The sequence below is a fragment of the Pseudonaja textilis genome, chromosome 2 (assembly GCF_049901715.1).
Source record: "Pseudonaja textilis isolate UNSWEBS1 chromosome 2, rPseTex1.2, whole genome shotgun sequence".
NCBI lineage: Eukaryota > Metazoa > Chordata > Lepidosauria > Squamata > Elapidae > Pseudonaja > Pseudonaja textilis.
Window position 1 is genome coordinate 88,501,802 of NC_141991.1, and position 14,139 is coordinate 88,515,940.

A 14,139-nucleotide genomic window follows, 5' to 3' on the forward strand; every position below is an offset into this window, starting at 1 on the left:
GGCATCCTTTGATTTATTAGCAAACAAAATTATATGGCTATCCAACTTGCACACAGTGATCCTGGTATGGATATTAATTCAAATCCAAAGCATAAAATCTATACAATCCCAACAATCCTCATTTACATATTTTATTATCTATATGTAATATTTATTTAGTATCTGATATATTTATTTCTATTTATTAGCATTGTGCTTTCTTTATACAATCAGAGATAGTAAAGAGGTTTTTTCCTGCCAGAGATGACTGAATCAGAACAGTTATCTTGAATCACTCATACTATACTAATCATACTAATCCACTGATTATTTAACTACAAATACTGAATTAACCAAAATTGATTAGATATATGCAACACATTAAGCCATGAGTCAATGTTGGCAAATAATAATAATAGCTGGGTTTGTTCCCATACTTTATTAAAACCAAAGAAAGCAGATTAAACATTCCAAGGATTTTTATGTTTGCTCATTTTCACATACCACAAGTGATTTTAATTTATTTTGTTTCATTTTCATTAAAACCCTCCTCCCCTGCAAGGGGCAGACAGCAACTATTATAACTGAAGAAAATTTAAATTAATCAACCTAACCATAAAAAATAGTTAAATAGCACACAGTTAGGAAATCAAATATAATGTGATCACCCAAAACAGCAATCTGATTAGAAAGAATGAATTATCCAATGCAGGCAGTTCTTAACAGCTTCCAGACAGATTCTGGCCAACCCTTTCTCGTGAGAGACAGTTTGGTTCCCTCAGCCAAATGGGTTGTGGGCCATCATATTTGCTGATCGGCCTCTTCAGGGAAGAGAAGAGCACAGGGGATATCTCAACAGACTACTCATGAGGAAGTGGAGATGTAGACATGTGGCTTGGAAACATTATATGTAATATACACATGACTTAGCTGATCTTCTTGGGACCATACAAGAAATCCATCCTTCCTTCCTCCCTTCCTTCCTTCCTTCCTTCCTTCCTCCTTTTTCCTTTTGCCTTTCCTTTCCCTTCCTGCCTTCTTTCCTTCCTCTTTTTGACAACATTTATCTTTTCTTTGTAGCAGATTCCAATACAGAAGAGTCCTCTCCAACTCCAGTAAAAAGCAAATATGAGACCATGGATTTTGACAGCCTTCTGCAGGAGGCCCAGGAAAGTCTGCATCAGTAACAGCCTTAACCTTTGAGGAATACCTTAATACCTCAGTCAAGGCACTTCCAATATGTTTACGTTTTCAAGGAATGATTAAGTATATAATGAGAGAGAGAGAGAGACTGCTGACCCTTTAAATTGATGTTTACATTGAACAAGCTGCTTCTGTCTGTGAGTTCCCATGGTGTTGATGTTCCACTGCCACAAGTTAGTATCTCTGCTTCTGATTGGTTGTGTTAGGATGAGCCTGCAAAAGCCTTCTGTCCTCTTCTTGTCCAATCCCCTTTCTCTGACTGGTCCCATTTCCGCCGTGGAGTGGCAGCTGTGTTCACCATAACTTTTATTTCATTTTTGGTCTGTAGTGTGTGATTATGAAATTGTTAATTGTGAATAGAATCAAGATTGTAAACTAATTTTTAATAGAAGAAAGAAATATATACTTATAATGTATTTATGGCTCAGATGTACTGTAATTCAGATTTATTGTACCGCTTCCTTGATTTTTAACTATGCACTGTAATGAGGCACTTGCCCCTCAGCAGATGCAGCCTTTCCAGAATGGTTCCCTTCAGTGAGTGGCTCATCTGAAAATCATAAAAAAAAAAAATCTGTTTGTCCTTGATTAGCCAAGGGGCTATTGAATGGCAGTATAAACCATTCTCTCCATTTGTCTGGACTGAATGCTGGGATCTCCATTCCTTAACTGCATGAGACATGACAAACTGTGATTCTGCAGTCCAAAGCAGGCTTGCCCAAGAAAGCAGTCGATCTACAAGAAAGTGGTCATCTAATGCCCATTGCTGCTGAGTTGAGAAGTACATAACAGCCAATATGACTAGTAGTAGCCATTGGCCTATTTATCCTACATGTGAAATCTCTTGTGAGACAAAGAAGATTGAAAAGAGTCAGAAAAGTTAAGCATTAGACCCCACCCTCAGAACAGCCATTGTTTCATGACATCACCATAAAGCCACAAATGGTAGAACAGTTTATTTCAGTCATATCCCCAGCAGCCTCAGGAACAGATTTCTGGCCATTCAACCAAAGTAAAATCTCCTGTCCTATGGATAGCCTGGGTTTGTTTGCAAGACTAACAGAAAAAAAATGGTCAAAAGCATCTTTGCACCTTGACCCAGCACTCAGCATTAGCAGAGCATCTCTGCCCCATTTTAAATGCTGCTCCCTGCCTGAGCAAATTTGAATAAGCCATACTGTATAATATATAGCCAGTAGCATATGGTAACTCTATTCTTTTTTTATTAGTATTGTATATGTCTTGTTTGCCTGCATATTCCTTTCTTTTGATTTGCCCATGGCATAGAACTCTTGCTGTCTATTCATTGATCAGCTTTTCCTAAATTCAAAACCCTGAGATGTCCAGGAGAAGGGAATCGGCTTTGAGTAACTTAAACAAATGATTTCTGGAGAAAGAGGCTGTCGGATGAGGGTAAATACATGTGGAGACCTCATGCTCATAGAGTACACCGTACCAAATGCATCATTTGCCAGATGCAATGTGGCTGCTCTTGTGCTAATTCATATCCAGCAAAGGCTAGGGAGACACTAAATAAGCAATAGGAACACCAAGAGAGCACTTTCGAGTGGGGACCAAATAGCATTGCTAAGTCCTCCATCAGTCACCATATGTTTATTCTGTTCTTCACAAAGATGAGACCGATGGGGTTCAGCCATCCCGGGTAGATAAGATACTACAGCCTTAATTCTGTCAGCGGTTAGATTCTCTTCCCTTAAGATCTCTTTAGCATCAGCATGTATTTGATTTGGAATCAAAGGACAAAAAACATCCTGATTCTGGCCTAATTCATGCTGTCCCAAAGTCTGTTTGTCTGAATAGTCCCCCATTCCCTTGATAAGGACTGTACATATCAAAAGCACCATAAGATCAAGGAATTTCTTGTGCCATCCTGAGTGTTTATTTCTGGGATGTGGGTGATGATCTGGAGCTTTCATAATAACAATCCTGATTTCATATGGCAGCTAATATAATTTCCGTGCTACTTGCAAAATACTCTGTCACAAAGTTTTGGCTAACAACGTCACTTTTAACATCTCTGTTTAGGAACTTATTAAAAGGATTACAAGACCGTTAGATCTTCTTGTGATCAGTCCAGAACAAAGTCTGGCCAAGATGAAGTATCTGCTATTGACAAGTGCCTCATTGTAGCTTTGCCTTTTCTGTCCTAGTATTTCCTTATCACAATGATGTTTACATGTGATTGCTATAGAGCTTACTGTAGAATGTACATAGTGACACATTTAGGGTGGGTAGGACTGTCCTGTCCTGTGCTGTACTGATGTTTTCAGAGAACAATCAAACAACAACAAATAATAATAACCACCCCAGCAACTAGTAAGTGGAATTCTTCCATCTCCTGGCTTAGTTACAAAAGATATCAAAAAGTTCAGAACTAGAGTTGGTCAGAGAGATGGAAAATGCATCAAATTTTAAGCGTGTTGAAAGTGTTGAATGCAGATGGAAAGAAAGAGTTAAAACAGTCCTTCTGCTGTTTGGAAGGTGCTGCTTCTAGCCCAAACTTGCTTGCAGATGTGGCTTATATGCTTTTATAGCTCAAGTTAATTTTCAGAAGCTGGACTTGCCAGTGAGATTAGGGCATGCAAGACATGCCCTTTGAAAGGAAGGAAGATCCTGTAATGCACATAAGCCTCTCAATCCTAGCTGTAGGGAGAGGTGCAATAAGTGATCTTTGTTTTGCCTGAAGCCTATAAAAATATATTTTTTGTGCGAGAAACTTCACTAGGACTTTATGCAATATGCACGTATGTGCACAAACGCACACATGAATGAGAGGAAAACAATGGGGCATTGAGCCCTTCAGCATCTGCAAGTTCAGCAGTGTTGAATGTAGAACCTGAGTGGGATGGTTTGCAAAGCACGCACATTTGTCCTGGTTACAGCATATCAATACCCGCAGCTTATGCTAATTGCTATTGGAAGCACAGCTAGTTTGCATCACCCACGCAGGGAGAAATGTGTAAAAATCCTTTGTTCATATTTATTCTTACGGTGACTTGGGAAATTGTAATGTGTTGATAGAAGAATTTTAAGCAAACTCCTCCTTGTAGAGGAAGAACAAATGCCGTCCCAAATCTTTTAAAGCAGAGAGATATACCAAAGTTTGTATGAATAAATAAGTACAATGCATTTAACTTTTGGTATGTAGAGCACTCAACTACAGTGCCCCATAAATATTGTAAAGAGCAATTATGAAAGGCTATTGAAGAATGGCCAAGTTCCATATGACAAAGTGATAAGATCAAATGTGTAAAATATCCAGCTTTATTCTCCTGCCTCTGAATATCAGAGTACCTGAATAATAGACTTGTGATCCACTAAACCAAACTCAGGCTGTCATCAGGTCTCCTGATTTTGCTCCTTGCCTGGGAGTTTGAGAGATCCCATAGGCTTGGATAAGCAACTGATAGTCTTTGGTTACATTGGTGGGTCAACAAATCTACAATACAACATGAGCCTTTTTTCATGCAGTAAGAGAACTATTTCCTTTCCTTAAAATAAGGAATTAAGATGAGCTTTATATCTTGCTCCAGCCATCCTTGCTGCTAATGTGTTCTGACAGATTCCTCCTAAGGGCAGTTATATCCAGCACATTTTGATTTTCCAAGAATAGTATGAAGAGGTCCTCTGGCTAAAAATGAATGTATGCTGCCTCTGAGCTTAGGGGATTCATTTCTGAAGGCATCGTGTTCTTTGCCTCTTTTATAAAGAGTATGCTGCTGGGGTCCTTTCTGCAAAATTTGCCTAACGTTCTTCTGTCCTTGTTTTAATTATATGCATAATGCCAACACCCCCATGTTCATGGGGCAGGCCTAGCCATAACGATGAGCAACGGAACAAATCAAGATCTTGTGAGAACACATGAGAAACCAAATAAAGAGAATCAGTTGTCCAGGGTTTTTCGGAACAAAAGGGTGTATTAAGAAAGGCAATCATGAGGGAGACATTTATTTTTTTAAACAAAATTATATATGTTTGTAGGTATGTGTGTGCGTTTGTGTGTGTGTGCGTGTGTGTGTGTATGAGAGAAAGAGAAAAAAATCCTAATTTTCTTTTTTTTTTATTTTGGAAAATCAGGAGAAATACCTTAAGATAGGAATAAGTCACAAGCCATTTATTTTCTCTTGATCCTTTAATAATGATCACTTTATGTGAAACACAAGTCAATATTGATAAGTCAACTGAAAACTTTGTCAGAAGTAAGACAGCAGTGTTGTAAAGAGACTGCACAAGAAGAACTGGATTCTGTATCTTATTTTCACTGCCAGTTATTCGAACAGTTGTCATGTTTTCCCTCTGACCTATTCTACCTCCATAAAACCGGTATTGGCTTTGTCTTTGTTTTTGTGGTGAACTCTCAATTTTCTCAGTAGTAGCCCATTCAAAAAGCCATACGGGAGTCAGTATGAGTGCGCGCATGGCTGTGTTTAATATGGCATTAATTTACTATATGAAAATAGGAAGCAGGTTAGCATTTCCTCAGTTTATTTTTACAAGATAGTCCATGTGTGATATTCTTTATCAATGTAAGCATACCAAGACCCATTTTCATTTCCATGTTTTCTGAATTTTTTGCAAAGAGCTATTTCTTTCTCATTTGTGCAATTTGACTGTTTTTTTTTATATATAAATCCTTACAATATATTGATACGCATATAGCATTTGGGAATGCCCCTTTCTTGATATTTTTGTGTATCATTTCAGGTACCTTTTTGTTCTGATGACGGTGTTCACCCTCCTTATCAAAAATAGCTAGGGGCTTATCATGCATTCTGCATTGTATTTCTGATTAGCCAAACTACATGGCCTAACAGTGAGCAGCTGCAAAAGGGAATTACTAATTTATTCCAAGACAAATGCTATAAGAATGTAACATATATTAAAAAGATGTTTTAGGGCATATGTTGAGCAAAATGGCTTGGATGTCATAAGGCTGTGTGGGAGTTCATGTGATGAATTGAACTTCCCTAAAATCCTTATACATACAGGTAGTCCTTCTAAGTTCGTTTAGTGATTGTTCGAAGTTACAATGGTACTGAAAAAAGTGACTTGTGACCATTTTTCACCCTTATAACCATTGCAGCATCCTCATGGTCACGTGAACAAAATTCAGATGCTTGGCAACTGACTCTTATTTATGACAGTTGCAGTGTCCTGGGGTCAGGTGATACTCTTTTGCGACCTTCTGACAAAAATGGTCAATGGGGAAGCCAGGTTCACTTAACAACTGTGTTGGTAACTTCACAACTGCAGTGATTCATTTAACCACTGTGGCAAGAGAGGTTGTAAAATGGGGCAAAATTCACTTAATAACTGTCTCACTTAGCAACATAAATTTTGGCCTCAATTATGGTCGTAAATCAAGGACTACCTGTATACGGAAACCATTAAAGTTTTGGGAAGAATCTCAATGAATATTAGAGCAAGTTTTAAATGTCCCAGGTGCAATATTTAAGCCTCACTTATGCAAATCTCTATCATTAAAGGCATCACCTTGTCGCTCTAAGATTCAACCCAAGTAATCCAGATAGCATGCCCGTATTATCTGCATCAGTCCTAGGTTCATCTGTCTGTAAGAATCATGCATTAAGTCAGCCTATGAACCATTGTGTGCAGAAAGCTGTACACAGTGTAGGAGCTGACCCATTTTTCAGTTGCGTTGCCATTGCTGCAGGCTCCTCAAATCATTTGTCAGCTTTGGAAAAGACTAGATGTCTCCATCTGCCCAGAGCTCCATGTACATCAAAATGCACCCGGACCAGTTCATAAATGTGCTGCCTTTTGAGGAGGGTCATTTCACCACTGAAAAGCAGATTTCTTATAATAGTTTTTTTTTCTTTTTTTCCATTTCCTCATGTGTATGATACTGATTGCGAGACAAACCACTGGAAAGACTGATTTTAGTTCAGGAGCTGGTGCTTTAGGAAGCATTCTTTCACACAATGATGAATTCATGCCCCTCTTTGCCATGTGTGTTTATGTGTGGATGTGAGGCAGAGCGTTTGAAGGAAGCTAAATTGATGCATTTTTTAGAGAAAGGTGTAAGAATTTCACCTAAAAGAGGGGCACGTTTGCTATATGTTATTTATAATAAAAATTATAAAATAAAGATTTACTGAGGGTTGGTTTTTTTTCTTTTCTTTTTTTTTCTGGAGAACACTGCTAATAATTAGAAGGGCCCAATTCTGCCATGTTTTTACATGTATTAACTAAGTGGTAACTTACTTCTGGGTAAGTAAAGGCAGCGGAATTGACCCCTTTGTAATCTATACAATCAAGTTTTTAGTTTGGTGTTTTAAAAGAGTAGTAGAAGATTTTAATATTTCATTTATTTTCTCCCCAGTCGTATTGTTTTGTCCTTATTTATGTAATATACTTTAACCTTAATTGGCATACATTTTATGCCTTTCGTTATTGTCATTTTTTAAATAAATATTTCTTTCTAGTGTGATTTCAACGTCAACCTTCTAAATAAGAGAATGTTTTCTTGTATTTTTACATTGTCAGATTCTATAGTTTCGTAGATGATTTAACCAAATTGCTCAATGTATTATCTATATCTATCTAGTGAGTATATAAAAGTTCTATTTTAAATTATGTAAATACTTCAGAACTGGCTTCTTTTTGAGACTCCCCCATTGCGGAGTTAATTGTTTACATCACAAAGACTGTAGAATCTCTACATTCATGTACTGTAAATAGTGAAGTGATCTGCCTATAAATAAATAAACCATAACAAATATACCATAAAGTTCATCGTGTTTAGTTTGATTGTAATTCTGTGTGGAATTAATTATTCATATGCTCAACAAGTGGTTCAAATCATGAATTTCTGTGTTGGTTAAGCTAGAACCTGTGAATTGCAATAAAAATGTATTATACTTACCTATACAGAACTACACAAGATTTATATAGCTCCAGTATGTTCAGTAGAACTTACTCTCAGTAAGTATAATGTATATAAATTAGATATGCAATCTTTTGAAGATTAACTGCTTAATTTTAAGGCCTATGGTTACCCTGACTTTGCTACTCAAATGTTTTTATTTGAGAGTTTTTACTTTAGTGACATGTAAGACTCACTGCTTAATTGTCAGCTTCTCAGAATACATATTAATTACACTCAAAATGTTGATTTACCTCCAGTCTCTTTTCTTTCATCATTTCTGTTTTTGACAACTTAATAATAGGGCTTGTGTTACAGCTTCACACTGTTGCTGATGATAAAAGGTATAGGCCTTCAGGCCTTCTAATCAGCCTGAGAAATTAGTGAAATGTTGTTGATCCTGTCAGATGCATTCTTTACGAGATTGGTTTTTGAAGATCTATTGGTTCACAGATCTTGAAGCAGTGGGCTATTCTGACATCTTCTCCAGTTCGTTATATAGAACAGGGGTCCCCAAACTTGGCAATTGGCCTAGCAATTGGCAATTGGCAGGGCCTAGAACAGTGGTCCCCAAACTTGGCAATTGTAAGACTTGTGGACTTCAACTCCCAGAAGTCTCCAGCCAGCATAGCATAGAATTCTGGGAGTTGAAGTCCACAAGTCTTACAGTTGTCAAGTTTGAAGACCTCTGGCCTAGAACAAAAGATGAATCGGATTATCTCCTAATTCACTTTCAGTTGTTCTGCACATTCCTATTAACTCCCTGGGTTCTCCAACACCTGGAATATTCAAATTCTTGGATAGATGTAAGCATGTAAATAGGGCTTAATTATTCTGCCTCTTTAAACATTTTTTAATTTTGTTAATTTTTTTAATTCTAACATTTTAATGTTAGGATTATGCTATTTTTACATTTTGATGTTTAATTGTATGTTGACCAGCGTCCCTCTTTGAAATGCGAAAAATGAATAAATTAATAAAACCTGTAAATAGGGCAGGGCAGGGATCTATCTGGGATTACTTTTACTGCAAATATGCAAAAATGTTCTTCATGCCATAGAGACTTGGTAAAATATTGACAAACAAACCTCAAGGCATCTGTTCCTGGAACATGCTGCGTGTTGATTTTAGGTCATGAATTAGAGAAGTGACCAGTTTTGAAGAAAGGTTTTTTCAAGTACTTAATACCAGAATACACAGAGTAAATACTTTAAAAGTCTTATGGAAAAATTTCTCCATAATACATTAGTTTAGAATCCATGGAATGATACGCTCAAGCTGACTCTACATTGCAGATACTACCTTTGCTTTCTTATGTGCCTTTAAAATTACTTGGATGATACTTTTGCAACCCCTTGAATGTGCCTATATATCCACCAGGAATCAAGTTAAAAATCCTCCCCAGTTTTAGCTGGAGCAATCAAGAATCTGAGATAACACACAACCAGTTTTAACTCTTTTTCTTGTCATAGTAGCACCAAGAAGCAATCTTTAATTCATTACTTTTTTCCAATAATTGGAATCCATTCTTTTTTAAAAAAAAAGTTAAAAAGACAATATGGTGATTATGGTCACTCACTTTTATGCCCACCATTTTTCCTTCCCCAAATATCTTTATATCTATCGATCAATCGATATATATATATAGATAAAGAGATACATATAAATATACTAGATAGAGATAGATGATTGGAAAGTACTATTACTGTAGGGATGTTTCCTGATAATCATCCTGCCATTTCTTCTCTAAGGCACTCTTCCCCCCAAATAGCAATTAAAATGAATGTAACAACATCCATTCCTAGTTTTGATAGTGTGCAGCAAGTGGATCTCTGTAGGGAAAGTCCCTTCTAAACATCTTTTCAAAATAGCATTCTGGATCCAGTGCACTAACTTTCAAATAAAGCCCAGCAAAAAATTTTAAGGGCATGCAATCAGGGGTGGGTTTCTACCGGTTCTGTCCACCTCTGTAGAACCGGTAGCTCTGAAGAACAACAGACATAGAACTGGTTCTATGTCTGCTGATGTTTTTGCCCACTCGCCTGCCCGGGCTCTTACCTGATCTTTATTTCCTGCTTTTTCAACTTCGGCTGCTGTGCGAGACACAGCTGCAGTTTAAAAAGCAGGAAAAAAGTGCTTTTTGAAAGGCTGCTTCTCTGCACACAGTGTGCTGATGACAATTTACAGGCGCGCACGTGCGCAGCATGCAGAGAAGCACATCGTAAATCACCGAACCTCGTAAATCACCGAACTGGTAGTTAACCCTGTCAGATCCCACGCTTGCATGCAGTCTCGCAGTCTTGGTAGTCCCAAAAGAGAGGCCTTCTAGACCAGTGGTTGCCGATGGTCCAGGAGAAAATTTTGGTGGTCCGCAGAGAAATGTCACCCCCAGAGCAATTAATCCAGGCTGCGCAGGAACACAAGGCTGCGCCGCCCACATGGCCCGGCCCCCCCCACTGACTCCTTACCTGGCAAACTTGCCTGCTAAGTTGCTATTTTTCCTTTTACTGGCCATCAGCTGTTCTGCTGTGCCAGTAGATTTAGATTAGCTAGAAAGCAGGAAATCGTTGGATTTCTTGCTTTCTAGCTAATCTTTAGTTCTTTGGCTCTGCTTTTAACCTTCCTTAGGACTGAAGCAGTGCAGACTCAGCTAGCTGATGGCAGAAACACGGATCTCTAAGTGAATCTGTGATTCTGTGAGCAACTCAATCTGCCTGCCTGCTCTGCCTGATTTTGGGTAAAGGTTGTTCTTTTTTATAAAAAAAATCAATATTTATATCAATATTTATAATATTTACATACAAGCCATGCCCAGCCAGTCACATGACCACCAAGCCACACCCACAAATTAGGCCACAACCACAGAACCGATTGTTAAGAAATTTGAATCCCACCCCTGCCTCTGTGTGTGTGTGTTTGTGTGAGAGAGACAGAGAGACAGAGAGAGAGAGTCAGTCAAAATTCATATTAGTGGTCCCCAGGATTTAAAATTATGAGTTTGGTGGTCCCTGAGGTCCAAACGGTTGGTGACCCCTGTTCTATATAATTAGCCAAGGTCTTTTCTATTTACTAATAGCAGTCCTAAGGACTGTGTTTCTCTTCATGCAGCTCTGCCTATGCTTGAAATTGATATCCAAATTGGTATCCAAAACGAAGTAAGTCATGAGCTTTGAGATGTTTCAATATTTCTCTTCTCTTGTCCCCTTCCCAGGATAATTATTATGGATATTGCATTGTTTCTGAAATTAGGCACATTATGCAAACATTCAAAAACACTATGGTTCTTCTAAAGCAGGGGTGTCATATTCAATTTCATTGAGGGCCGCATTAGGGTTGTGTTTGAACTCAGGAGGCCAGGGTGTGCATGACCAACTTGAGGTCACTCATGTCAGGGGTGCCTGTAGTGGCCCAAGAGCTCTGCCAGAAACAAATGGGTTCCTGAGCTCCATTTTTGGCTGTGACAGGCTCCTGCAACTCTCTCCCAGTGAAAACAGAGCTCGGGAGGGACACATGTGGCCCTCCCGAGCTCTGTTTTTTCTGGCAAATGCACCGTGGGCCAGTCCTTTACTGTTTCCAGGACAGCCTCACAGGCCAGATCTAAGCACCTCGTAGTCCAGATCCAGTCTGTGGGCCTTGACTTTGAGACCCCTGTTTTAAAGGGTGGAGGAAGAAATATACCCAGACATACATACAAATTGCTTGATGATATGAAGGGCCAGGATGATATGATGGAGGGTTACCTGATATGGCTAGGATCACTTGGACTCCATAAACATACTGAATTTCCAGACTAAAAAAAAAAAAAGTGGTTCAAGGTTTCAGAATATACAGTAGGTACAAAAGATGGAATTATTTGAGAAAGGGCTCAAAATGTGGCATAACAAAAGTATCCGTAAGAATCAATACCTTCCATTTTGGATAGGAAAGCGTTCAATAGTCCGGATCCAGAGAAGAGTACAGACCTCAAGAGTATTTTCTATCACTTTATTGAATTAACGTTTATTGACTGACCAATAGTGAGACAAGACATGGAAGGTGAATAATTACAGAATGCAAAATATAAGGCTGAGAAATGTTTAGAATTTATTGCAATTAGTCTAATCTGTTCTAGGGTGGCATCACAAACAAAACCTACTTTTCTTATCAAAATAAAAAGACTGGCCAATTAATGGGGAATATAGTTGGTTAGTGGGAAGTACTTTGGAAGTTGAGACAATTAGTTGCATTTTCATTTCAAGGGGACCAACTTTTTTTAACTTATGTAAACAATTAGTTTACACTGCTAGCTATACATATAGGTAGCTTTCTTCTCCTGTCCCTAGCAGGCTTCAAATCTTTAGCAACCTTATAAAAGAAAAAAACAGAATATTTGAATTTCTCTTTAACAACTGTTCCTCCACTGATTGTCCTCAGTGGAAATCCAAGATGAGTCATAAGAACAGGTAAGATGGATCATCTGTAGACTCGAAACTACATATTTGATTTAGTTAAAATAACACCTTTCAAATCATTTAATCAAAATATTTTGCAGAGCTGATTTTGTACTTCCCTTGTTCTAGATGCAAAATATTTATCAAGCTACTTCAGATGAATATTGGAGCTTTAAAGTTTAGAAGTATTATGAGAGAGAATCAGAATTCCGTTATAGTAGGATTCACTTGGATCAGCAGACTTTTAAAGACACTGGGTCCCAAACACAGAGATGGACTTACATTCTAAGAAAACAAATCGAGACGCACTCAGAATAGGTAAAATAGGGATAGATTCCAACTCAGAATGGAATTCACTGCTGAAGTTCTGATAATCAACCAATCCCAATAAACATTGTGTTGAAGTAATTCCCCGTTAGGAGAATGAGCGCACACAGGGAAACATAGTGAGAGTAGTGAAGAATAACACACAACTAGCACACAGATACACTGTATAGTAAAATGTAGGTTTTTACTTCCAATAAACATTTAAGCAAAGTCCAAACAAGCAGTCCTAGTCATTTAGTTAAAGCAGTCAGTTTTCAGTCCAGGGATAATCCAAATAACAAAGTCCAGTATCAAAAACACTTCAGTAAATAGACACACATCAACAATCAGCAACAGTCAATACAGGAATAGCAACACTCTCCAGAAAAGGACAACAGAACAGGAACTAAACAACCCAGGTTTCTGGCTCCATCTTATGACCATTTGAGGAACCACACCCAATAACAGTTTTAACATTCTCTTAAAGAGACAGTATTAAAATGTCTATCCTGATTTATATATTTTCCAACCCAACTATTAGGTGACTTACATTCCTAATACATTGGGTACAAGTGCAGATCATGCTAAGCTGGATTGACAGTAGGCCAAGGGTGTTATATGAAATCAGATGATAACTTGGATATTGGTTTGGATGAGAGTCTTAGCCGCAACTTGAAACCATGGTTTACATTTGATTTACTTACCTAAGGTAAGGCTACCAGGATGAAAAAATCCATATGATCGCTACATGGCAGCAATGCCAGCTGCCATATAAAAGCCATTTGGATTTTTCAACTCAGATCTGCTCATGCTACCTAAACTATGGCTTTACTTATTTGCATATAATTAATATATTATGTGATCTGATTTAAGTGACTTATAGCAAATCGCATAATAAATAACACCACAACTCCGCATCCAACCCCACCCCATCCAATCCACCTTCATCAAAACTAGGCACGCACGCCCCTAACTACCTCTATTCCAACCACAACTGGCCTTCAATGCAAGCTACTCAATGCAAGAAGCCTTGTAAATAAAATACCTGAATTTCTTCTCTTACTAAATATGGCTAAATTCGACATTATATTTGTCTGTGAAACATGGCTCAATGCATCTCTCCCTGACTCTATTTCCACAGTAAGAGACTATCATGTTTACTGATCGGATTGTGAAATCCATAGAGGAGGTGGTGTTGCTATCTTCTATAAAAAGTCCCTACATCTAAAAAACATCCAAGTTACCCAGGAGCTTGCTATTCCTGAGACCATCGTCTGTGAGCTGTCCTTAAATATCACACTTCGGTTCTTACAA

At 38.0% G+C, this 14,139-nt stretch overlaps 1 protein-coding gene across 4 annotated transcripts in view; it reads left to right on the forward strand.

Moving 5' to 3' along the window:
- PPARGC1B (PPARG coactivator 1 beta) overlaps positions 1 to 7,954 on the forward strand; it is a 137,577-nt gene extending 129,623 nt beyond the window's left edge. For 2 of the 4 annotated variants that reach the window (XM_026696355.2, XM_087924545.1), the window contains exon 12: positions 1,060 to 7,954. In XM_026696355.2, the coding sequence (XP_026552140.2) occupies positions 1,060 to 1,166 (107 nt within the window). In that variant the 3' untranslated portion in view covers positions 1,167 to 7,954. The remainder of the gene's footprint in view (positions 1 to 1,059) is intronic. The other 2 variants (XM_087924546.1, XM_087924547.1) reach the window with 1 other exon arrangement.
- Positions 7,955 to 14,139: the final 6,185 nt, after the last annotated feature.